Source organism: Musa acuminata, chromosome BXJ1-6, assembly GCF_036884655.1.
Source record: "Musa acuminata AAA Group cultivar baxijiao chromosome BXJ1-6, Cavendish_Baxijiao_AAA, whole genome shotgun sequence".
NCBI lineage: Eukaryota > Viridiplantae > Streptophyta > Magnoliopsida > Zingiberales > Musaceae > Musa > Musa acuminata.
Window position 1 is genome coordinate 2751283 of NC_088332.1, and position 26538 is coordinate 2777820.

A 26538-nucleotide genomic window follows, 5' to 3' on the forward strand; every position below is an offset into this window, starting at 1 on the left:
CAATTTTATATAATTGTTAACATTACACAATATTATAGAATGTGTGATAAGAAAACTTCAATCCACTTCTCCATTGTGACATGCAAGTGATTTATACTCTACTAATGCAAATTCAAATCGATTGATCACTTGGGCTTTTCTTTGTAGCTTTGAGGCATAACCCACACTTGATTAATGGGCCTCTTTAGATAGGGAGATCACTTGGGTTAGAACTCCAGCCCAAATCAAATTCAATTTGTGGGTGAAGCCAATGTTCGATTCTTTGATTGCTTTCCTTTGGCAGTACACGATCGAATGAAAGGTGAGATAACGTTGGGTGATGCCCTATAATGTAAGTATCCATGGGGAGTACCATTTAGGCCTTTTGTGGGGAGAATCTACCGATAAGGGGTAGTCGAAGATGCTGCGCCGGCTTTCCTCCAAAGACTAAAAATAGCCACCTCGCTTGATGTGTTTCTATGAATTAAGGTGATATCTTTGTATCTCAATCATATTGATTCATAAGTCATCCGAATTCAATTATATATATATATATATATATATATATATATATATATATATATATATATATATATAAAATAAAAGACGATAAATCCAAGCTATTTTTATATATTCAGAAAAAAAATAAAAGAGTCTCTATGGGCTTAATTTTAGGCATTATTAAATTAAAGAATTATATTAGACAAAAAAAAAGGAGGAGAATTTATCCAAAAATCGTCCTAGTTTCGAAAACGATGCATCGAACGGCCGATACGGTGCATCTCTTCTCACCACTGAATCGATGATGGGAGGAAAAACAGCAGCAGCAGAGGGCGGTGCCACCGAAAACCCTGCCGTCCATCTTAAATGGTCGCCTTGTCTCTTGCTGTTGCCATCTATCAGTCCCACCTGTCTCTCTCTCTCTGTCTCTTTCTTCTTTGGGTAGCACGCCGAAGACTAGTCGGGTGGTGGGTACGAGCGAGCGATGGAGATGTCAATAGCGGCGCTTCACTTGCTCCTGCGGAGCGCCCCCGCCGCCGCCGCCGTCGTCGCTGGAATCCTCCTCGTCGCCCGCAGACGGCGGTCCAATAGTCCTCCAGGTGTCGGCTTTCGGCCGTTTCCCCACTTCTTTTTGGGTCATAATTTCCTTCGTGCTTGTGGATTTGTCTGATTCATGTGACTGATGGTGGTGGTGTTGCAGCTGTTCCTGGGTGGCCCTTGATTGGGAATTTGCTGCAGCTGAAGGAGAAGAAGCCTCACCTGACGTTCGCGAAATGGGCCGCGACGTATGGGCCGATTTATACCATCAGAACCGGCACTTCCACTGTGGTGGTTCTGAATTCCACTGAACTTGCCAAAGAGGTACCTTTATTTCTCTCTTTAATTACTATAAATAATGGGATTATTTTATTTAAATTATTATTTTTTAAAATGATTAAAATTAATTTCCTTAATCATATGTATAAGTTAAAATTTTTATCAATTAATTAAACTATTTTTTGACATGATTTTTAGAACTTAAATAGTTCAAATTTTATTTTTGTGTATGGTCTATGTAGCCAGGTAAGACATAATCCATGTGGCTAAGCACGACCCAGTCTATGTGATCGGGTATGACCCGACCTATGTAGTCAGGCGTGATTTAACCTATATGGTCAAATATGATCCAACCTATGTGACTAGGCACAACCCAACCCGCAAGCCAAGCGTGACTCAGTTCAGTAGTAAGACTTAGCTCAACTCGTGAGTGAGGCTCAGCCCAACCCGTTAAGCTAGGCTTGCCCAACTATGCAACTGGCGCTAGACACATCGACATCCCTCTATCCAGCTCGTTATATCTTAGCCTAACCTGTTATCTGGGATAGACATATGCAACACATGTGACCTCTCCAAGACTCAAGTGGGTCGGTTCGGTCTGGGCTAGCACTATACGACATAGTCCAATTTCCTCTCCCTTTATTGGTTTAAGCTTGTTAGTTGATTGAATCAGATGGGTTTGATCGGTTCAAGTCGGTTCAAGGTGATTCCAGACCAACTTGATCAATTAAAGCCTGTTTGACCTAATTAAAATTAATTAAATCTAAATTAGACCAATTTAGGGTGATTCTAGATCGGTTCTATAAGGATTTGAGATTGGTTCCGTTAGATCCTAGTTGAACTAAGTTTGGTACAAGTCAATTGAGTTATTCTAATTAGGGTTATGGTTGATTGAAGACTATTGAGAGATTGATGTCTCGTGTCTTTATGATTTGATGAACTTAAAAGTTTTATTTGAATGTGTCATTTGAAAATTATTATTAGTTTTCTCTTATTTTTTTAGATTAAATTGATGATTTTGATGTGATTGTTATCATGTAGTATATGTGACTATATTGAGTTGTCCACATTGGAAATGCTATCTATGAAAGGAACTACGGGTCCATTACAATGCAGTGCCACCGATGGACATAGTCTAGCAGGCTAGTACATCAAGCATAGTCCCTCATAATATTTTATCATACTACTTCTTGGATGCATACATAAATAAATGGATGAATGTAAATAAATGATCATGGGTGACTATATATCTTTGCCGAGAGCAAGTAAGGCGATTACCTTTGAGGATTAGTAGACCGTCAGATATGATAGTTAGATGATTCCTCCATCTGCTATTGGGATGAACGTGTCTCTACTTGGGTGAGTGAGGGATACCACTCCATTTGCTATTGGGGGTGCGATATAGATTTTCTTCATTCACTGTTGGGAAGAATCCATCCGATAGAGTATGTATCTCCATTTGTTGTTAGAAGAGTGCACCATCGAGTATGATATATGTCTTTTGTTATCTGATTGTTATGTATGTCATCAAGATGTGTTGCATGTGATTGATACATGATTTTGTTTAATGTATAAGAATTATCATTATTTTTCTGATACATAAGTTTCATAATAAATTGATATGTTATTATTTCATATTAAATTATTGACATTTATATATGTTTTACGAATATTGAAAATTATTTTTATGATTTTTCAAAGGTTCCTACTAATATGTGTGGGTGCTGGTTTGTTTTCATCTTATATTTATTTTCAGAGTAACCTACTACTTTGCAATAGATCTAAGGTTTGGGTGGAGAAGACTTTTTCATCACTTGTGGCCCTACTAAGAAGATGTGATTCATTTTTTTTAATTAAAAATATATATAGTGTTGTAAAAATAAGGATTTGAATTCAAAGATAAAAAAAGACTCTTATGGAAATTATGAATAATGAAATGATGGTTTATTTTTTTTAATCTGGGATGTGACAACATATCTCAGGTTCATTCTAAATCGATGATCTATTTGGTGGTATGTACCCAAGGCACCAGATGAAGGGCTCGATTTCTTTCTGTATTACATACTTAGTAGATTTGTTATATTCCTTATGGGTGCTAAAGATTTGTGTTACTAAAAGCTGGAGAGCCATATAGGAAGTGGCATAATCTTGATGTCACCACAATAACAAGAACAAGATGACCAAAAATTTGCAGAGGGGACCTGGATATCAAGAGGAATATTAACAACTTATGTAGTTGAGCTGATAACCTACATCTACGTGGGCGGCTTGAGGAAGGAGAATTTGCGATAGTAGGATCAACAATTCTCAAGTTCTTTAGCTTTTTGGGATTCTCAACTCTCAAAACAAGGGTATCTGATGCTACAAGTGAGAAGAAACCTTTGGAATGATTTCTTTTTAAAAGTTATATGAGAAGTTTTCATGATGGAATTATGATGAATAACTTGAGAAGAATTCGAACCTTTGCTGCTATCGATTGTTGAAAAGCTCTTAGGACCTGCCCTCGGTTCTAATCCCAACCAGTTCATTTGAGTATTTCACTGCTATCCTACGCCATAAGTGAGAAGAAACCTTTGAAGTGATTTCCTTCTAAAAGTTACACAAGAAGTCTTCATGACGAAATTATAGTGAATAACTTGAGACTATGATGAATAAAAGCCTGGAACATCATATAAATGGTTGATTTTGTAAGTTACATGCATCAGTAATCTAATTAGTGTCATCTTATACACGGCTCCAAATGTGGTGACTGATGGAGACTTGCTGATGCTTGTAGTTTCACTTGAGTATGCAACATAATGTTCTAAACTTCTAATTGCATTTGCATAAATAAAAGACTTTGGTTTTGATGTGTGGACATTATTGTGTTCAAATGCTGGTGCTGTTCTTGTGATGTTGTAATTAAGAACAGACAAATAGTGACATTAGTAGAGAGAGGAGTATAATGATGCTATAGTAGGATCTTAGTTGTCCCAACCTGAAAGGTCAAGTATTGGCATCTCTTTTGCCCTATTCCTATGTGATTTTGTTAATTAATAATATCCTTTGTGATTTCTTACAACTGAAATGAGACATGACAATGAATCACTTTTTCCAGGCAATGGTGACCAAATTCTCATCCATTTCAACTCGAAAGCTCTCAAAGGCATTGATGTTGCTCACTTCCAATAAATCAATGGTTGCTATGAGTGACTATGGGGATTTCCACCGGATGGTGAAGCGCTATGTGTTGACAAGTCTCTTAGGAGCTAATGCTCAGGTGCGCAGGCCAACAGTCTCATTCACTGCTCTTATAATATGCCTTATGCACTGTAGCTGAAACGCACACTAATTCTCTATGCTATTGGATATCAGAAGCACAACCGCGGTTACAGGGACACGATGATTTGTAACGTCTTAAATATTCTGCATTCAGAAATTAAAAGTGATCCTTCTCGAGCAATAGAATTCAGAACACCATTTCAGGCTGAGATTTTCCGATTATCCTTGAAACAAGTAAGTATAATGCTTCATACTCCTTATTTCGATGAATTTTTTTTGTTATTAAGGTAGTTCCTTTTGGTATACCATCTTGACATATCAAGCCAGTCTAAACTTGAAATTGCTGGATGTTTAGATGGTCTAATATCACCATAGTACAAGGATACAAGGAAAAGGTTCTTAACACGCAAGTCAATAAATAGTACATTAATTGGATCTATTATTTCTGTGTGTGTGTGTTGGTAAATTTGTGTCAGGGCTTGCATTATTCTATGCTGACAATCAGAACCAAATTATTTACCGAGTATTTTGCAGGCCTTGGGCCTGGATGTGGAATCCATTTTTGTAGAGGAACTTGGGAAGGAAATAACAAAGAAGGAAATCTTCGATACACTAGTTGTAGATCCAATGATGGGTGCTATTGACGTAGATTGGAGGGATTTCTTCCCATACCTCAGCTGGATCCCAAATAGAAGCTTCGAGACGAAGATCCAAGGAATGGTGACTCGTAAGATGGCGGTGACGAGGGCCCTGATTATGGAGCAAAAGAAACGTAGAGAACGAGGAGAGGTCCTTCTCCATCAATTCATTTTGGTTTTGTTCAGTCTTCTGCAATTGCTTTATATATCAGATGATCTGAATTCTTGCTAATTTGTAGGAGATAAACTGTTATTTGGACTTTCTGCTGTCTGAGAACACGCTAACGGAGGAGCAGTTGACAACATTAGTCTGGGAAGCAATAATTGAGGCGTCCGATACAACTGTGGTCACAACAGAGTGGGCTATGTTTGAGCTTGCTAAGAATCCAGAGTGCCAGGTTGCTATATAAACCACATCTTTATCTTCTCTTTTCTTCTCTCTTTTCTCTCTCTCTCTCTCTCTCTCTCTCTCTCTCTCTCTCTCTCTTGCATTTATTAGCATCAAATTGAAAGTCCATTGGCTCTTCAGGATCGACTTTATCATGAAATTCTACAAGTATGTGGGTCTGAAAAAGTCACAGAGGAGCATTTGCCACAGATGCCGTATTTGAATGCTGTGTTCCATGAGGCTCTCAGACGACATTCTCCAGTCCCTATTATACCCCTCCGGTATGCCACTGAAGATACCCAGCTTGGAGGCTTCAACATTCAGGCAGGCTCTGAGGTGAGCATTTGGCTGACACTAGATTATGAATTTTCTTTATTTGGTCTTTCAACAACAACAATAAGCATAATGTCCCCAGTTATTTGGGTCAGCTTCTTGGACTTCTATCACTGTTGAGGCTTGTAAAGAATAATATCTTAGTTAGATTAAAATCATTTGACTATTGAAAGTTTCCGATAAAATCATAACCTTCTCTCTATTTCTCCTGTACCACTAGTATTGATTATCTCGTATCGTCTCACTACAGCATTTATTTGGTCTTCACTGAGCTTAAACCATTACAGATAGCGGTCAATCTTTATGCCTGCAACATGGACAAAATGCAATGGGAGGAACCCGAAGAATGGAAGCCTGAGAGATTCCTACGCGACAAGTTCGAGCAGACGGACATGCACAAGACAATGGCTTTCGGCGCAGGAAAGCGGGCATGTGCAGGAACACTGCAAGCGATGCTGATTTCTTGCGTGGCCATCGCGAGGTTCGTGCAAGAGTTCCAGTGGAGACTGAAGGAAGGAGAAGAAGCCAATGTTGCCACCGTTCAGCTCACAACTCACAAGCTCCAGCCTATGCAAGCACACATAACACCAAGAGAAGCAGATTCTGCAAGGCCTCAATCATCCTAGACTCAGATGAAGTTATACGGACTGAGAAGCAAGTTCATCAGCATATAGTCGATGTGTTATATGTTCTCTAAGATGTGTGTTTGGCATCAACTTTGAGCTTCCGACAACACTGCATCAATAAATTAAACGCTCGGTGCCGTGCTGTAGGCCTCCACTGACACTCTTAGCATTAGATGCCTCGTTCTTGTTGAGCTCCTCGTCCTAAATTGAGTTAGCTTACCTGTTCTTGAATTGGGTGTCACTGCTGCCTTTCTTGCCTGTCTTGCATCCATTGTACACAATGATCCAACGAACTTCTACGAGAGAGTCTCTAAGAGCTCGCATTTTGTGGCACGCGAGCTATTGTCCAGTCCGAGATACTCTTGGTAGTCTCCAACTCTCGAAAGATTTCTCCAGGAGAAAACTACAAACTCAAAACTTGATTGAAAAACAGAAAAAAAAAAAAAAAAAAAAAGATGGAGAAGCAACGAAAAAGGGGTCGTGAAAGATAGCATCAGATAGACGAAGAAAATAAATCGAGAAAAATAGTTTAATACAAAGACAAAAGATATATTTACTTATTTGTGAAAAAAAAAATATTTGGGATGAATTCTGAAGGGCACTATTTGTTCAAAGCTAATTAGTGAAAGTTTTTTTGAGCAAATTGTTATAACAACTATAGAAAGTTTCTAAAGAGCATTTCATATGACAATAAAAAAAGGATAAATTTATGTTGACTTTTAGTTGAAATGGGTCACAAAAGTATATGAAATCCACTAAAACCTATCAACTTCCATGGTTGAACATGTTCCGCGTGGAAGCTCCCGTTGGGACAAACTCACTTCCTTTATTTGAGGCAAAAAGCATGCACATAGCTTATGAGATGCATACATGTGGAAATAAACATGTTACTAATTTCCCTTATCAATCTTTTCACGTTTTAGAAAGAGTTATTTCGAATTTATTTTTCGTGAGACTAAATTCTACCCTATCCTTTTACAAGTTACAGTATCATGATTTTTAGCAAAATAGCATCCATGTACCATCAAAATAGAGTACTTTTGATATCTCTTCCTTTCAATCTTGAATTGATATAAACACATATGATTAGAGATTATTTGGTCGGTTAATCATTAGTGCGGCTCGTAAGTTCACGAGAAATTATCCGCTTTAGGTAATGGGTGTACTCACACGATTTTATCCTTTTGGAATATGTGAACTCTAAAAGACGCATCTGAGAATAAGAAATATCCGACGGACTAATGAACATTTGATTCTCATACTTCTCAACTAATATCGAATTAAATAACATCATCGACCCCCAAAAATTTACTTTAACTATATCAAATGAATTTTAACTGTTTTTTGTCCCTATAAATTTACTTCCATAAACGCTTCTATATGTATCAATGTACTTAATTTATGTTAGCTAATTTACTTTTAGTTGAATTCATAATCTCTAGTAATAGTTATTAAAAATATTATTATACTAAACATTATGTATTTTTTAATTTAAATAAATTATTATTGATCATGAACAATGAATATATATTATATAACTATATTAAAGGGATAATATATGCTAAATAATATATCCATATATACCTCGAAAAATAAAATATAAAAAATGATTATTTCTGCCCATTATACCTCGTGGCAAAGAAGAGGGTACAAATACAAACCGAAGTCCGTGGGTCCCATCAGCGTCCGAACTCCCGACTCCCGTTTCGCCGAGGAGGGTCAGATTTTGGGTCTGTGTCGGGCGTTCCGATCGTTTTAGTCGAAGTCAATTAAAACTAAAATTCCCGATCTGTCCTCGCTGCTTCTGTAGGCTTCTCGTCCTTCCGTCGCTCGTTTTCCCCGCAGTGAGGGCGTCAGGTTCTCTCTCTCTCGCAATGGCGGAGGCGAACCGTGAGGTCGTCGCAGCTCTTCTCCTCTCCTGCCTCTTGTACCTCGTGCTTCCCTCCGCCCGCGCCTTCTACCTCCCCGGCGTAGCTCCTCGCGACTTCCAGAAGGTGATCACTTCCTGATCTGGCGAGGGTTTAGGATCTTTTGTGTGACATCTCGAGATCAGGGCTGATACTGTGTGTTTCTTCTTCCTTTCCTTGGATCTGCGCATCGCTTCTTCGATCCCCTTAAAATTTAATCTGGGGAGGGGGTTTTTATAGCTTGATTTGGCGAATCTGGTCTTAGGAACTTAACTGATCCAAAGGTTGGCCAGGGGATCTCCCTGCGTTTGGTACTTCTTTGGTCGCGAGGGTTAATAATGACGAGTAGTTGTTAGAAAAACGTGTGATACGTTCAATGGTTCACCTTTGGAGACGTCGCCTGTTAGTCCATTGAGGTAGCAGAAAAAGTGTGATGCATCGAATATCTTGCCACTTTCTTGCGCCAACTTCCAATCAACTTACGCCTCTTTTATTTGCATATTTTGTTAGATTTTGTTCTTCAGAGTTCTCTGTTCATGATCTGCCAAAAAAACTGATGTTTCCTATTTGACAAAATGTTGTCAACCGTGATTTTCCTTTTTCGCCTTTTTGCCAGGATGATGAACTGCAAGTCAAAGTGAACAAACTCTCATCCACAAAAACGCAACTTCCTTATGATTATTATTTCTTGGATTACTGTAAGCCTCCCAAGATAATGAACAGCGCTGAGAATTTGGGGGAGGTCCTTCGTGGTGATCGCATTGAAAATTCTGTTTATGCAGTAAGTACCCGCTCTCTTTTCTGTTGGATAGACAACAAATACTTTGTAAAATGCCCATTTGAACTTTCATGTATTCTCAGAGCTTTGCTCCCGACAACAATAGAATATTAAATAGAAATAAGCTAAGGTTTCTACTTGTCTAACCTTCTTTTTTTTTTTTCCCATTTGGTATGCATGATATCTGCAGTTTAAAATGAGAAGGGATGAAAGTTGCAAAGTAGCCTGTCTAATAAAACTTAGCTCTGAAGCTGCTAAGAACTTCAAGGAAAAAATTGATGATGAATATCGAGTGAACATGTAAGTTATTGGTCTGTTTTTGCTCTACTTGTAAAGTGGTAATCCATCATAGTCCTAAAACCACTTTGTATATAGCTATTGCTATCTGGTAAATATTATGCTTACTGTAATCTCCAGCTTCTTTGCATGGTTTTTGAGACACATAATCATGTTTCTCTGATAACATATCATCCCCACATTTGTTTTTCACTTTATAGGATCCTGGACAATCTTCCTGTCGCAGTTCCTAGGCTAAGAAGAGATGGCAGTCAAGATACAAGCTATGAACAAGGTTTTCGTGTTGGATATAAAGTAAGTCACTTGTCACATTAGGTTGTGAACACCTAGCAGCTTGTTTAGTTAGTTGACATGCAGTGTTTGTGATCAGAGCAAGGATGGTAAATATTACCTTAGTAACCACCTCAGTTTCAAAGTCATGTACCATAAAGATCCAGAATCAGATGGTGCTCGTATTGTTGGTTTTGAGGTGATTCCAAGCAGGTACTGATATTTCATGCAGCTCTGCAGTCAAATTAGTTCTCCTTTTTAAGCAATGTCAAGCATTATGCTAACTTTGGTAGTAGTTGTTGTGGAACACGATCTTGCTGTAGAGTTAAACGTACCGCAGAAAGCAGTCGTCAGTATGGCTAAATTATTTGTCATTTGCCAAGTAATAATAAGTGACAACTACACAGCAGCAGCTCTGCCAAACTATGTTGTTACAATATTAGATATAAAACAAAACAAAAAACCATCCAAACAAGTGATGTTCTAGCAGTGTATTGTTAAATAGGATAGCCAAAAGATTTATCTCTGAGGTTCTGATCTTTGCAACATTATGTTGCTGTCTCATTTATTTTCAGCCCTTCAGCATTAACCATCTTATGGGTGTCTTCCAATTGCCTGCATTGCTTTAAAAATTTTGCTGCAGTGTAACCATTATTTTGTTTATTGAGTATCAGTAGCTTGTTTGGCCTGCAATTTGAAATTATTTTCTATAGAGCATAACTAATAGCATAAAAGCATAAAATGAAAAGTTCTGATACTGAAGTATATATTTTTATGATGTATTGGTTGGATTTGGCTATTTATGTTGATGGGTTCTACTTTGTTTTGGCATACCACAGTTCAAATATGAACTATTTCTTTCTTTTAAAGATTGCTATAGTTATTTGAATTTGAATTTTATTGGATTTCATAATAAATATTTCGATAAGCCTTCCTTTGGTGCTTTTATTCGGAGATTTTCTTATGTCAGATGCTGCTACAAACGTGGCTGTGCCTATACATCTGTTTGGAAGAAATAGGAAAACCTGTTGCTCATTCCCCGTTATGTATCTGTAGTCTTGAGTCTCTACCTATATTTTAGTGTGTGTGACGTATCCCTCCAAAGTTAATGATATTTGTATGTGCCCCTCTAAGATTAAGTTAAGCACTTAAAATTTAAAAAATTGCAGATGTGCCATTGTAGTTGGTCTCTTTGACATTCAACTAAGTGATGTTGAAACTCCAATTAACCCCTTTAAAAAAGTTTCCTATACATTCCTCTTAAATTAATATTTTTTTTGTATTTGTCCTTCTATATTTAATTTTATAAGACGAGGAATCAAATAAGTAAAAATGACAAGTCGTTAATCTTTATTTGATGGATGCTAATGGGAATAACTTATGGAGGATTAGAATATTAAAAGGATATATATGCAACATCTAAATATTCATAGGGATATATATGCTATACCAAAATCTGGAGGGGCAAATTTGCTATTTTCAAAAGTTTGAAGGGACAGATATAGAAAGCCCACCAAAGTTGTGTTGGCTGATGATAATGATGTCATCAATGGTATAGTGAAAGTTGTGTGTCACATATCAAAGGTGATGTTTGTATGTGAGTGGAATAGCACAAGTTAATATCTAAGGTGGATGTCCTTTACTAAAATAGCATACAAGACAACAAATATGCATTTTTTGTATATAGTAGTCCTATTATAAAGTTACAAAAGGCATTAGTGGTTCGCTATGGCCTAGGATGATGGATCATATTTCAGCAGTAGAAAAGTTCGATTATGGTGTTCACTTATGAAAGAATTCTATTTGTTCATTTATATATTGGCCAATTGTTGTTCTAATTTTTTTTCTTCTATTTCTATGTCCATATCATGATCTATATGTCCATTTTATATTGTACATGTATCTCTTTCGCACTGTTATTAGGATCCATATCCATTATAATTAACACAAGGCATTTTGTGAAAATTTTGGGTGAAGTTTGTGAAATCCTATGTTGCATTGATGTTCTCAACATCATTTATGTATTGAATAAGAAACCATCAAATTAGCTCATCCAAGCTGGTTATCTATGCTTTCCGTGGTCTTACACATTCTGTTCATCTATCTTTTCAGAATTAATTGATTCATAATAAGTTACTTTTTAATTTGCTCTTCCAAACAGTGTGAAGCATGAGTCTGGTAACTGGGATGATAAAAACCCCAAAGTTACTACATGCAACTCAGACACTAAAATAACTCCTGGTAGCAATGCACTCCAAGAAGTGGCTGCTGACACATATGTTGTATTCTCATATGATGTTACCTTTCAGGTACCTTCTTTTTCTGCACCTTCCTTTTCAAGTGTGTTCCTTACATCTGAGTTTGTCTGTTGCAGCCCAGCAATATCAAATGGGCCTCACGTTGGGACACTTACCTTCTCATGAATGATGATCAAATCCACTGGTTTTCTATTATCAACTCTTTAATGATAGTTCTGTTTCTGTCTGGCATGGTGGCCATGATTATGTTGAGGACCCTTTACAGAGATATAGCTAATTACAACCAGTTAGAGACTCAGGACGAAGCCCAGGAAGAAACAGGATGGAAGTTAGTCCATGGTGATGTCTTCAGACCGCCAGTGAACTCCGGGCTTCTTTGTGTTTATGTTGGAACCGGGGTTCAGTTCTTTGGAATGACTTTGGTCACTATGATTTTTGCATTACTAGGTTTTCTTTCCCCCTCCAACCGTGGGGGTTTGATGACTGCTATGGTTCTCCTGTGGGTATTCATGGGTCTCTTTGCCGGGTATTCTTCAGCCCGCCTTTATAAAATGTTCAAGGGTTCAGAATGGAAGAGGATCACCTTGAAAACTGCTTTTATGTTTCCTGGTATTGTCTTTGCCATTTTCTTTGTGCTGAATGCTCTTATCTGGGGGGAGAAATCATCCGGTGCAGTTCCCTTTGGGACAATGTTCGCCTTGGTGTTGCTATGGTTCGGCATATCTGTGCCCCTAGTGTTTGTTGGCAGCTACATAGGCTACAAGAGGCCAGCTCTTGAGGATCCGGTGAAGACAAACAAGATCCCCAGGCAGATACCTGAGCAGGCTTGGTATATGCAACCAGCATTTTCTATACTAATCGGTGGGATACTCCCGTTTGGTGCTGTTTTTATTGAGCTCTTCTTCATCCTGACCTCAATATGGTTGAACCAGTTCTACTACATCTTCGGCTTCCTTTTCATAGTCTTCGTCATCCTCATCGTGACCTGTGCTGAGATTACGATTGTGCTGTGCTACTTCCAGCTATGCAGTGAAGACTATCACTGGTGGTGGAGGGCATACTTGACTGCAGGTTCGTCTGCATTCTACCTCTTTGCATATTCAGCATTCTATTTCTTCACAAAGTTGGAAATTACCAAAGTGGTTTCTGGATTCCTCTACTTTGGGTACATGTTGATCGGATCTTATGCGTTCTTCGTGTTGACCGGCACAATTGGCTTTTATGCCTGTTTCTGGTTTGTCCGCAAGATATATTCATCGGTAAAAATAGACTGATCAGGTCCCATTAATAAATTGGCAAGTCTCGAGATTTGGAGGGATGAGTTGGGCTTGAGATGATGAAAAGCTTTATTGCAACAACTGCAGATCAGAGAACTTTGTAGCTTAGTAGTTTATAAAGGCAAATATAGCATCATGTATTCTTGTTTCTGTTTGATTTTGAGCTGTTGTGTTATCTTTTATCCGCCTGAATGTAACTTTGACTGAATATTGGATTAAACGCTTTTAAATCAAGCAATCTTCTAGATAAGTTGTACGAAGTTAGGGAAGGATACAGACATCCTGGTTTTAGCTGTTCATCCTGTACCTTTGTCACTTACATTTTCGAATATCTTCCTTGGATGTGCAAGGGCTTGCGTGATCAGGCACGTACCAAAAACTAACTTAAAACCATCCAATAAATATGTCGTATGACGAAGATGAGGTAAGTATCCTATCCCTACTTCTTAGTCATCACAAATTCGTCCTCTAACGGGACACCTAATTGATCAAGGAAAGAAGTCTGGTCCATGTTATATATCATCCTTAAATGAAGAGAGATATATATATATATATATATATATATATATATATATATATATATATATATATATATATATATCCAAATCGAATAAAGGTAATAAATTCGTAATTGCAATTGATTATTTTTCCATGCGAATCTTTATTACCCCATCTTAAAGTCAATTAGACTTTGATGGATTGTGTCAGCGGTCCCTAATCACTACCGCATAAGCCTGCATCCGCTAACCTGTACTACGCTTCCCGGTCTGCTGGTCCTCGGAGCGATGACCATCTCTTATCGTGCTCCCAAGCCTACCGCCTGATTAAATATATAGCAAGAGTCCTTCGAATCGCCTCTCTGTGTCCGTTAGCCATTCCCAGTACTCAAATCGCCCGCCTTTTCGAGGAACTGGCCTTCCATATCCAGAGATCCGCCGCCGCCGACGACGACGACGACGAAGGCGGCGGCCGCGGAGATCCACCTCCTTCTCTGCTTGCCTATCTCCAACGACGCAAGATTTTGAAGGTGGTGCTCTCCCTCATGTGCTTCGGAGCCTCGGAGGTTTCGCCCCTTCTTTCCTTTCTCTTTTCTCCTGCCTTCCTTGAGGTTGATCCGTATATGTTGCCGATACTTCCGTTAAATAGTTGTTACACAGTGCTCGGGTTTTGGGGCCCTGATTGGAAAGATGGACAACATTTTTTAGGATCAGGGATTTCTCAAAGTTAATCTGAGTCCATGCGGCTGATGGAATAATGAATGCATATAATTTCTTCTCCGTCTTTCTCTTTTGCGGTTTTAGTTAATTTCTTAATTAAAATTTATATTTCCGACTTTCTACTCCGCAACAATTGTGGCTTGAAGGCAAACCAACCCACCCTATAGGAGGAGAGAAGCATTGCTATGTAGGATTAATACCGCTCCATACCTAATACCTATCATAAAAGTACGCGCATGAGAATTCATGCGAGTGATTTTGCCGCAAATACTGATTTCCTCTACTTTCAGAATGAGGTTTCTCAAGTTCTAACCTATAATTTTTTTTATACACCTAAAATATTTATGTAGTGCTGATATATTTACTTAAAAATCTAAAATGTTATCTTTTAAATTTTATCCGATTGATCATAATTTGAAGCTACTCAGAATTTGATTATTAATAATCAGATCCTAAAATTATTTATATATACATATAGCCTCGTAAGTGATATCTATGACGGAAGAGACTCATCTAATCGGAAGTCATTTTGAAGAAGTATGTTTGTCCTCTTCTTAATACGCAATAACCTTCAGGAAGTGGGTTTGATCGACTCATGACATAGATCAATGATCAATTAAGACACACACAAAATAGGATATTATTTTGATTAGCGGATATCTAATTCTTACCAAGAAAGAAATGCAGATCCCTACGTTTAACATGAAATTGAATGCTGAAAGGGTAAAAAAAGGTGTGAATGAAAACGGTAAAAAAATAATTTCATAGACGGTAGACCCATCGATAACGTCAGAGGCGTGCAAGGCCAATGATGTGTGAGGCTAACGCCCGTAGCTCTTTTAGAATATCACCCTTGTGCGCAAGCCTCGCATCATCTTCTTCCTATACCTCATCACACATCGCAATAAGCAAAGGCCCCAACTTGGCGTGCCTCATGTCGATTCTATCACCAACCCCACTAATAAAATTTGCACCGCAAGGTAGAGCGTAGCCACCTCCTTCGCCTCCACCTCCCTCATCGTCGACAATGGGGTCCAGGTCAGCAATAGTAAGCGTGAGATGAGTGCCAGAGGTGATGAAATTATATCACTCCCTTATACGTTGGGACTGTAAGAGGGAGTCTTGCGGCAGAGTGCAAGAGTCGCCTCCCGCTACCACATCCATCTCCAATGCGTGCAACATGATGGATGAGATCGAGAACCGCTCCATGCACCTTCTCACCGTAAGGCTCGTTCCCCTTTCCCCTCACACGTCATCAGCCTCTCATGCCACCAATGTTGTTGGTAGTACAAATCATTGACGTCGTTGGTGGTCTACCGTCTGAATGGGAGGAAAGTTAAAAAAAATTTATATTTTTTTTATTTTTTCATGCACGACGAAATTAAGAGGATAATTAAGGTTAAATATTTTTCTTTTGTAAATATAAGATTTTTAATACTATTTATTAAAGTATAAAGATTGAGATGTAAATCCTAAGTAATTATAGGGGTAAATCTATAATTATTCCGACGTCGTGTAAGGTCGACACATGGATCTCCTTTGGAATACCACCCTTGTGTGTCGACATATGTCATTTCTTCACGTACCTCATTTCACATCGCAATAAGCAAAGGCTCCAATTTGACGTGTCTCTCATCGATTCTATCACCAACCCCATCAGTAAAATTCATATCGCAAAGCAAAGCAAAGTGTAGCCACATCCCCTACCTCCACCTCCCCCACCACCAACGATAGAGTGCAAATCAGCGATAGTAAGCGTGATGCAAGTGCTGAATGTGGTGAAATTCTACCACTCCCTTATGCGATGGGACTCCAGGAGGGAGATCGAGAACTACTATGTGCACCTTCTCGCCGTACATCCCGTTCCCCTTTCCCCTCGTGCGTCGTCAGTCCGGCCTTGCCTTACGTGCCATCGACACCATTGGTGATCTACCGTTTGTATAGGAAAAAATAATTTTTTTATAAAATAATTTTTTATTTTTTTCATTCAAAATGAAATTAATGACATTGAGAGAATTGAGATTAAATGTTTTAAGATATAAGGATCGGAATATAAATCCTAAGTAACTATAGGGATAAAAATATAATTATTCCGACGCCGTTGTCATCTCTCTCTGCCTTTAATCTCGTGTAATAATAACACCGGTAAAGCGGCAAAAACATAATAAAAGGTTGTTGGGTACACCAAAGCCCTGACCGGCTAAGGTACACAAGAACCAAACCGCTAACCACTAAGACCGGCACCGTGGTGCTATTTATACCGCGGTTCGACCGCATCCGTCCCACCCAAATCGGTGACCCCTCTCTGTACAAAAGCGGGGCAGCGGCCGAGGTGGCGAGGCCCCTATTGTTCCGCTCACGTGGCGGCGCAGCAGATACATCGACCTCTGTTTGTCTCCGGCCGAGGTGCGCCGCTTTTCCTGTTCCTCGGTTCTCTTGCAAGGGATCCTCGTTTCCGTGAACGTAGCCTCGATCTTGGTGAAAAACTTGGGCACTGTACGCGGCAGCCCGAGAAAGGAGGTACTCTTTGCTAGCAAATCGAATTCTCGGGTCCGAGATTCAAGAATTGTCTTAGAAGATAACTAACCCGGTGCCACCTTCCTCCTCGATCCTTTCCCTCTCTGCGCAGCGGAATGTTCCCGCGACCTCGACCATGCCAAAAGGAGGTCGATGTCATCCTTTATCGCTCCCCATCAGATCACAGAAACCAAATCGCAGGAAGAACATGGCGCGTGCCACCATCTCTTTCATCACACCAAGATCTTAAATCGCACAAAAGAACAATGAAACGAAGACCAGAATCGCAGTAAACAGATAGAACGAGAGATGGGAAAGGAGAAGAGAACGCATACGGAACGTCCTGACACCTCGATCCGCCTAAATGTTATCGAGATCCCATAAGGAGGTCGATGTCATCAAGATTCACTCCCCCATCAAATCACAGAAACCAAATCACAAGAAGAACAGGGCAAGATCCACCATCTCTTAACATCGTATCAAAACCCTAAATCACACAAAAGAACAACGAAAACCCGAATTCACAAGAAACGAGAAAACCCAATCGATCAAAACTTAGACGCGGAGATGAGGGGGAAGGAAGAAGAGAGAGGCGGACCAAGCAAGAGGCAGTCGGCGATCGTGCTCTCCACAGCGGGTATCGCTCGTCCTCCTCCATTAGCCGCCACCCCAAACGACATCTTTGTCCGTGCCATATATTTTTGACCTACATAATTATATTTATATACCTTTTGATTTTATTTGGGATCAAGTCGGATACAGAATTAGATATTATTCACATTTAGGTTTATTGGATGAGAATAATGGCAACCGATTGACTTTGTTTAATATTTATATCAATTCGACTCGCTTTGAATTGATTTTGGTATCAATTCAAACATTAGTTTCGGCAGTTAAGACAAAATAGAGTCACTACCAACAAGAAAAAGGAAGTCACGTGCACTCTTTACAGGATCAATCGGCGGTGGTGCAAGCAACGATCATCCTTTGGTATACATTCCTAATGCGTTTTGGATGGACCACCTAAGTGTTCGATGTTAGAGAAGTCCAAGCAAGGTATTGCGGTGGTGGTGGTGGTGATCTTCCAAGTAGCTCTTAGTCTCGTCTCAAGCCCAGATCGCAAGGATCGACATGGATCCGGCGCCGACGAAGAGGGCGGCGTAGGACGCCACCTGAAGCTTCACACTGCTGCTCATCCTCCGGCCGAGGAAGTCGGCGGCTATCAGATCGACCAAGGCCATGTAGATCAGAATGCCAGCCGACACCGAGTCGAGCAGCCCCTCCACCACCAGCGCTCGTGGGCTGTTGGCGTTGAAGGACGACGCGACGCCGGCCCCCGCCGCGATCCCCGCCGGCGTCGTGATGGCGAAGAAGCACGCCATGAGAACCGCAGCCAGGTGGTTGAACTGCGCCTGGTGTCGTCGCAGGTAGAATCCAGGCAAAGTTAAAGAGTGCAGAACGCAGAGACGAATGAAAGCAGTGGTAAAAGCCAAATGGCCACCTGGGAGATGCAGCCGCCCAAAGCAAAGCCTTCGAAGAACTGGTGGAAGGAGAGGGCTGCTACCAGTGGCCTTATGGTGCAGGGGCTCCGGGAAACACCCAGCGAGAGGCCAATGATCACAGAGTGGGAGACGATTCCAAGCTCCAGAATCTAACCACATCATTAACTCGACCATTATTCCATTAGGAAGTATAATGGGATAGATTTGGTGAATTAAGCATGTGAGATGCCCACCTGTGATACGACCACGTGCCGCACGTGGTCTCCCTCTTCGTGGGCGTGCGCATGCGCGTGCCCGTGGCCATGGTCACGCGCGTGGCTGTGGCGGTGCGCCGCCGCATGAGCGTGCATTCCGACGATGTGCATCGGATCGTTCTCGCTACCCACGTCGGCGTCCGGAGCGACAGAGACGACGACCGTGATTCCGAACTCCTCTTCGTCTGCCGACGTAGGTGCCACAGCTGCCGCTGCGGCAGCCTTCACGCCCGCAGCCTCTTCCCGGTGCTTCCGCTCGTAGAACTGGGTGGCCGCGAAGTCCAACACCAGCGTGCCGAGCGCCGCCGCCATAGCGACGAAGCCCGGGAAGGGGAAGCGCCGCCACGGCGAGATCGGGAGGCATGGGCTGGTGAGCGCGGACTGGGCGTCGTGGAGCATGTGCACGAACCCCGTGGCGAGGATGACGCCGGCAGCGAACGCCTTGGCGCAAATAAACACGCCCCCGTCGGTCCGCAGCAGCCGCCGCTTCCGGCCCGCCAGGGGGATGGCCACACCCACCACCCCCGCCACAAGGATCGCCACGATCGCCACCAATTTCAGCGTCAGCGCTGCCGCGTCGTCCCGGCACTCGTCAGCCGCCTCCCCAGCGCAGCTCGCCGTCGACATCGACGCCGATACCGTTTCGTCGATCGCCACCACATGACAGAAAACACCTTTAATCACATGATCGAAACTCAAGAAACCAAGGAAAAAACGCGATTTTTACCGGAGAAGGCGTGCAAATGGTCGCGGAATCGATTGAGGAAATACCAAGGCTCGAGATCCTGCGAACGAATAAGTTCCAAATAATCATGTCGAGCACCGATTACAAGGAAAAGGAATAAGATCGAATACCTCGAACAGTGACATTGCGTTGGATCGCTCTACCCGCTCGTCTCGGCTTTGGGTTTCGATAGACACAGCTCTAGAAGAGAGTAAAGAGGGTGTTATTGGGGATGCTGCAACTTTACGAGATGTCGTCATCCAAAGGAAGTAAAGGCCACTCCATGACGGGAACGGAAAGCGGTCACGCCGTGACGGTAACTGCGAGATCTGGGCGTTAATATGGTTGGATCGGACGGCTATCGACGTCGGATGTCTCAACGATGATCCGCTGACTTCCTTTTTGCTGTCGTGTGATCACCAACGGGGGGTTCGAATCCGTCGGATTTGCCACGTGTCGTTGCAGGAGAACGCAAGTATCTGATGAGATAACGATGTCGACACAATGAGGACGTCACATCTGGGGATGGCATGGAATTGCCTCTATAAGCAACACGCGAGGTCGCGTCACGGGTTGCGTCACGGGCGCTTTGTTCTGGAGTCGTCGATACGCGTGTGGTGCACCCATTGGCGCCCTCCTGGTAGACTGCAGTGGGACCCTTCGTAACATCAGTAAGAAGCGAGGTAAGAGTGGTGGGTAATCTGAAGAGAATAGGGAACGGTTCTGGGTAGTTGGCTATGCGAGGGGCGGTTCGCGTGTGACGGATCCGGATTACTACCCAAACCCGCAATAATATATATATATATATATATATATATATATATATATATATATATATATATAATTTGGCAAGTAAAAGAAACATGTCGACTGAGATGTGGTCAGGCTAATACCTGCGTAGCTACTACAACCAGTAGTAATCTCAAGAAAGCAATCTGAGATAAGTGACAATGTACAGAGCTGTGGTTCTATGTTACCTCATCTATTTCCATGAAGCTTCGATTGGACATGGCTATAAATGTGATAAAGCAGCAGGATTTATACAAGCAGGGGAAGTGTGTGTCAAGCATCCCCAAGAAGCGTAGTGTAAAACGAATTGGTGGGTAATCAAAATGTGAAAGACCAAAACTAACCAATGGGGCAACGAAAAAAAAGAAAATTTTTGCAGACATGGATACGGTGGCTGACAGGTTAGGATACAGTATGAATGGTCAGTGATGAGACTTTCCTGTGTAACTTTCCTCGGAGCTGCCTGATCTTGGCATCCACCCTTGCAGTGAAACCAATCTTGGTTTTCTGCCTTGCCTTGGACTTCTCTCTCTTCCACATATGCTGGTCTTCGACATCCTTCTTGTAGTGTTTGATTTCGTGGATCACATGGTTGTCGAGTGGATTGAAGGTTCTCTGGAAGGAGATGTGAACCAGATATGGAATGTTACAGACTGCAGTAACCAGAAGTGTGGCAGACCAGTAAACGGGTGCTGGTCCGAGGGCTTCCGAGAGTATTTGGTGGGAATTCCCGGAGATTGTTGGTGAAGACAATCCATAGGCAACCAAGAAGAGGTACCACGCGACAACACTGCCCCACACAAAGAGATGCTGGATCCATGTGAAGTGGCTCATGATAAGGGCAATTTGCACATTGACAGCCCAGATAATGCAGGTGAACATGGTGGTGCCGACGGCAGCTAAATCAGCGGTCTGGCCACCGGCACAGAATGCTCCGTGGTAGAAGATTGCAATGTTGAGGAGAAATATGATGATGGACGCAGAGAGACCATTAAACATCCAACCGATAATCCTGTACCAACCGAAGAACAGGTCCCTTGGCCCTTGTTGATACAGTGCTGGAAACTGCAGAAGAAGATGATGATGATGATGAATCCAGTTTGTGTCATATAGGAACAAGACCATAAATGATGTGCATGACAAGAAGATTATGTAATGAAGACGTTAGACAAACAGAAGATTGGGCCACAGAAAAGAAAAAAAAAAAGAAAAAAGGAAGAACTAATCCTCACTGATGGTGAATCTGTCTGACAAGTCAAAACATTACAATAATGAGATTGTATTTGGAAAAACAAAACTAATAAGAAAACATACCTGCAAGCATACTTCAGAAGAAACATCTTGCTCAAAGACTCCTAATGATATGACCGGCAATGAGGTCAGCACAACGTTAAATAGTAGCATATACCAGTCGTCATACACTGACTGCCCCGAGAAGCCAGTATATGCCTCGAAGTAGAATATTGTCAGACCGAATGCGATGTTTTTATAGAAGAAGTAACAAATCTGAAAACAACCCAAAAAATATCAAGCTAGTAAACAGCGTAGCCATGCACATTTACATAGAGAACATAATAACTGCAAAAGCAAAAAATCAGTCGATCAATGGTTCTCACCATAAGTGCTATCCTCTTATAGCACCAGTGGCCATGTACAACAAGAAGCCGTTCAAGGAATCTGAACTGGGAAATGGAGAAATCACTAGCCATCACAGCCTGCAAGAATCAAAGTAGTCATGACCATATAGCAATTGGTTATCCAGTCATGCCAAGCATAAAGTGAGTCAGACATCTTAAAAGGTCAGAATTGAACAAATAATTGAGTTTTCAAGCAACTATTTCATCCTTTGCCAAACCTGCATCCCTTCTACACCACTAATGCCGACACCAATATCAGCCTCCTGAATCATGCCTACATCATTTGCACCATCACCTACAGCTAATGTAACTTTTCCTGTACCTTCTTTTACCAATCTAGTCACCTAGAGCAACAGATAAACTGTTATCAACTATAAAAATATGAAGGGTGGAGATTTTGGCACATCAAAGTACATTAGTCAAAAGATGACATATTGTACCATTGCTTTCTGCTTTGGGGAGACACGGCAACATATGACAGAAGCACAATCAACTGCTAGACTCAAAAACTGATTCTTTAAATCATCCTCCAGAGCATATGTTAGGGTTTTCCCATCAATTATTAAAGCAAAGGCTGCATCTGGGTCCTTCTCCAGCTTGATCATTTGGAAGGCATTTGTTATTTGCATCGAAAGGTTCTCTTTTGCTGCCTGATCAGTCATCAAATGTAAACGCACACCCTATCATAAAATCAAATTTCTGCACAGAACAAGATGAAGGGAAGTAATTGAATGCATATGATAAAGATGTACCTTGTTTGCATCATGTGTCAGTAGGTCAATGTTTGTGATGGATAAAGATATTTGTTTCATGCCTTGCCTAAGTAAACTGCAAGCAAATCTGCACAGAGAAGCGATGTTCTGTATATCATCGATCATGTAATTATAGCAAACAGTCAACCCATCAGTAACGATAGGTCTTCGGCTATGTGAATGGCTAGAGACGTACCCTATATTTATTGCAGTTTCAATCTTATCACCCGTCAGAACCCAGATCTTGAGACCAGCTTGCGCTAATTTGTCTATACACTGTGGAACCTGTGCAGGAGTTATCTGTCAAGAGAAGAAAAGAACAAGCAAATCGATAGTATAAAAGCAAGGGACAGAAGCTTACTCCTCTCTGTAATTTGTCTTCCACAGCAGTGGCACCAACGAGAATCAAATCCCTTTCCATCATCTCAGAGACTCGCTCAACTTGAGCTTCTCTATCTGGTCCAATTGTAGTTTTTGCTTTTAGAAAATCGGTGTTCCAAGCAGAATACTCAGATTCATCAAGCATCCTATATGCCAGTGCTAATGTCCGCAAGCCTGCTTCGCCATATTCATTCAGATGCTTGCTTGTATCATTCTCGTACAGTCTTCCATTTTTTGACAGTCTATCAAAGATGATGCTGCACAAAAAAAGGAGCACCGAAGATGAGTAATAATTGAGGACATATTCATTCCACTTGCACTAAATGATTTGAGAACATAAACGGATAAAAAAATTCTTGCACCATGATAAAGATATATCAACAATCAAATGTATCAACCCCATCAAGACAACTAGTCACACATACCTGTCAGCACCTTTGCAAAGAAGAATGATCTGCCCACCCTCATCACGCACAATTACTGACATTCTCTTCCTTTTGCTGTTGAATTCCAACAGATTGAGGATCTTGAACTCCCTGTGGGATACTGAATGCTTAAGATGCCAAGAATTAACAATAGAGATAAATGATAACCTACTGATTAAAATATATAGATTGAGCTATGACCTCTCCACAGGGTCCTCGGAAGGAGAATATTTCTCCCTGATGAATACGCTAGACTGAGTCCTCTTACAGAATTCAAAGCCAAATTCCCTGGCTGCAACAAGAAATGCTCCTTCGTCGGGTGATTCTGCTTCATAGGTGAAACCACCAGTTTCCTTATTGTGCTCAGGAATTGCTGTTTGACACAAAGCAAGTATCCTGAAGAACATGAGAATGGTACTGGCAGCGGGCTCGTTTGTCCAGTTTCCATGCATTAGGTGGTCATCTTCGAAACTGAAACCCTTTATGGCAGGCTTATGTGACTTCTCAACCATGCAAGTAATCCCATTTGCCAACTCAATCTCTGATGTCCCATAAAAACCCGCATTATCCTCCCCAAGTTCTTCAGTGTCATCGTGATGCTCAGGAGAACCAGAGGCCTCCGATGCCAGCTGCTTTGCAGCAGCAATTTCCACTTCACTAGCACGTACACCATATGAAACTCCAGCTATGGAACACTTGAGAAAGTCCATCTGATTGCAAGTTAAAGTGCCTGTTTTGTCCGACAAAATTGTATCGACTTGCCCAAGTTCCTCATTTAAGTTTGAAGTCCGAGCTCGTGCAGGTTTTCCTATCTCCTCATCATACATGAGAACGTCTTGATTGATGAATGTCGCTTGCAAGACCTTGACGACTTCAATAGAAACATAGAGTGAAATAGGTATTAGGTATCCATAAAGAATAAGGGCTGTGACCATATGAAAAATACCAGATAACGCTGGCTTTGAAGGATCATACAAGCTTGTTGTATTATTTGGTTCCAAGAACCACCAATTCGGCATATCATATTTTGTCATCACAGCAAACCCTATGGAGCTAACCAGTGAAATGAGTACGAGAACAGTAAAGAGGATGTATATAATCTTATCCATTTTCTTCTCAATTCTGCTTCTCTTGGATGGTGATTCTGTCGCATTCTGCATAACTTTGCTGTCATGACCAGTGAAGATAACCACTCCATATATATAGCTAGTGTTCCTAAGCTTTGAATCTCTGAGCAGAACCTGATTTGGATCAAGTGCATAGACTTGTCTTTCATACTCAAGGTTACCCACAAAAGTGTAGAGATTAGGATTCGGGTCTTCACATCTTAGGGTGGCTGTAAAATCCCTGAAAGCCTCATCATCTTCCAAAGCCAACGTTACCTCCAGCGACCTCTTGACCTTCAAATTCGTCTCACCATCCAAATTCATAGTCTCCACATAGCATATCCCATCTTCATAGCTTGACGAAAGTAGAAGCAAGTCAGCCGGAAAGAACCGGTCTTTCTCGACCTTCACAACATCTCCAACCCGAATCTTCTGCCAAGGTTTGTAACCAAACTGCCCCTGCCCATTGTGGACGCTAACCTTCCGGCTGTTGACTTTCATGTCCTGATAAAATCTCCGCCAATCTTCCAGTGCCTCTTTCACCATACTGAGGCCGACAACAAAGGCCAGAGGCGCGATCATGCTCATGGGGTTGAATGGGGACACAGGGGTGATGGAGATGATGGCAGCGAGGAGAAAATAGATATTGGCTACACGACGGAATTGCTCAAATAGCGCCTTGGGGAGGAAGGTAATGGCATTGTACCTCGTGGTGGAGATATAGTTGCTTGAGTAATCGAGGGGCTTCTTGCCGTGGAGTTGGGATTGGTTGCAGTGGACAATGCGGGAGTAACCGGGACCTTGGAGGAATGGGGTTTGCTCATCATCCGCTAACACGGCCGGGCGGGCACAGGCGAAAGTATAAAGCAGGCTCCAGCGGAGCCGATCCCTTTTCCTTACTCGCCGTGCCATCGCTCCCCTCGTTCGACTTCCTTTAAGCTCAGGCTACAGACAAGCATGAAGCATCCCCCGTCATAACAGAGTTGGAAACTTTCTCTCTAATCTACAACACAATGCGTGTAATGTTTATGGGTTGACAAGATTCCAGATATTTATCTGAAAGTTACAACAATTATGGAATTAATATCGACTCAGAGCTCCGCCCTATTCGTTATAATGAGGCCGAAAAAGATCGATTTCGTGTATCCTATCAAAATTCCTGTCGTTGAACGGCAAATGGAGAAGCATTAAGTGTTCGGGTGCCCTAACGCTAACTGAGCCTCGACAACCAGGACAACGAGAAGAATAAACAGATATTGCAGCTCGAACCGCAGACCTAATCGCAGGAAACTCAAAGGAAGACGGAATCGGCGACGGTATTACTTTTAGATCCGCAGAGTAGACGAAGAACTCGCCGAGGGATGGCTTCATCCGTGTTTGGCCAACCAAAATCACAAAAACAATCCCACAAAGCAAGAACCGAATCGGGACCACGAGCGAGGAAGCCAAGATCGACGACTCGGCCGGACGCAAAAGGGAAAAGATTTGACGCACCTGGAACCGATGCCCAAGCCCCTCCGGAATGCCAACTCTACAGGGACCAGCCACCGCCCGATAGGCGTCGGAGATCGCGCCCGACGAAGACCTCCTCCTCGACGATGTAGCGACCGCCAAAGCAAGAGACTAGAGGAGAGGGGACGAGAGAGAGATGGGAGGCTCTCCCTGCCTCTCCCTCCGTCTCTCGCTTTCTCCCTCTCTCTCCAGACGCAACGCGAGGATTTCCCGGACTTGGCACATCGCCCTCAAATTTTGCCTCTGCTATTATATCTTTTTTTTTCCCAGGTATTATTAAGCGGAGTTAAATTGTTCGTTCAAAACGAGATTAACGGAACCTAAGCTCGTAACTTTTAGCTGGACCGCAGAGCAGATGCGGCCACGCTCGAACCTTACGCAACTCCCCCACCC

At 41.7% G+C, this 26538-nt stretch overlaps 4 protein-coding genes across 7 annotated transcripts; 2 read left to right on the forward strand and 2 right to left on the reverse strand.

Annotated features, from left to right (window-relative positions):
* Positions 1–761: 761 nt before the first annotated feature.
* LOC135675609 (ent-kaurene oxidase 2-like) lies at positions 762–6773 on the forward strand. The gene is made up of 8 exons (XM_065185928.1): positions 762–1079; positions 1181–1341; positions 4394–4555; positions 4651–4791; positions 5092–5346; positions 5435–5593; positions 5725–5919; positions 6204–6773. The coding sequence occupies exons 1-8, from the start codon at positions 965–967 to the stop codon at positions 6540–6542; spliced, it is 1527 nt and encodes a 508-aa protein (XP_065042000.1). The 5' UTR covers positions 762–964; the 3' UTR covers positions 6543–6773.
* Positions 6774–8343: 1570 nt separating this feature from the next.
* Positions 8344–13579, forward strand: LOC103986616 (transmembrane 9 superfamily member 7). The gene is made up of 7 exons (XM_009404653.3): positions 8344–8536; positions 9066–9230; positions 9418–9527; positions 9725–9818; positions 9895–10007; positions 11956–12103; positions 12169–13579. The coding sequence occupies exons 1-7, from the start codon at positions 8417–8419 to the stop codon at positions 13324–13326; spliced, it is 1908 nt and encodes a 635-aa protein (XP_009402928.2). The 5' UTR covers positions 8344–8416; the 3' UTR covers positions 13327–13579.
* A 4279-nt stretch (positions 13580–17858) lies between these two features.
* Positions 17859–19814, reverse strand: LOC135675611 (zinc transporter 7-like). The gene is made up of 5 exons (XM_065185933.1): positions 19675–19814; positions 19547–19604; positions 18799–19457; positions 18565–18714; positions 17859–18475 (listed from the first exon to the last, which is right to left on the reverse strand). Exons 1-5 carry the CDS (start codon positions 19801–19803, stop codon positions 18170–18172), a joined length of 1302 nt encoding a protein of 433 aa, XP_065042005.1. The 5' UTR covers positions 19804–19814; the 3' UTR covers positions 17859–18169.
* Positions 19815–20504: 690 nt separating this feature from the next.
* Positions 20505–26378, reverse strand: LOC135675610 (probable phospholipid-transporting ATPase 7). 4 transcript variants are annotated; one of them, XM_065185932.1, is made up of 11 exons: positions 26128–26378; positions 23729–25578; positions 23528–23638; positions 23083–23359; positions 22918–23006; positions 22722–22809; positions 22410–22619; positions 22188–22313; positions 21949–22047; positions 21647–21838; positions 20505–21397 (listed from the first exon to the last, which is right to left on the reverse strand). In XM_065185932.1, exons 2-11 carry the CDS (start codon positions 25543–25545, stop codon positions 20735–20737), a joined length of 3672 nt encoding a protein of 1223 aa, XP_065042004.1. In that variant the 5' UTR covers positions 25546–25578; positions 26128–26378; the 3' UTR covers positions 20505–20734. The 4 variants fall into 4 exon arrangements, with proteins under 4 accessions (XP_065042004.1, XP_065042001.1, XP_065042002.1 ...); XM_065185929.1 differs by having other exon boundaries at positions 22410–22649; XM_065185930.1 differs by having other exon boundaries at positions 22410–22649; positions 23729–25636.
* Between the last annotated feature and the right edge of the window lie 160 nt (positions 26379–26538).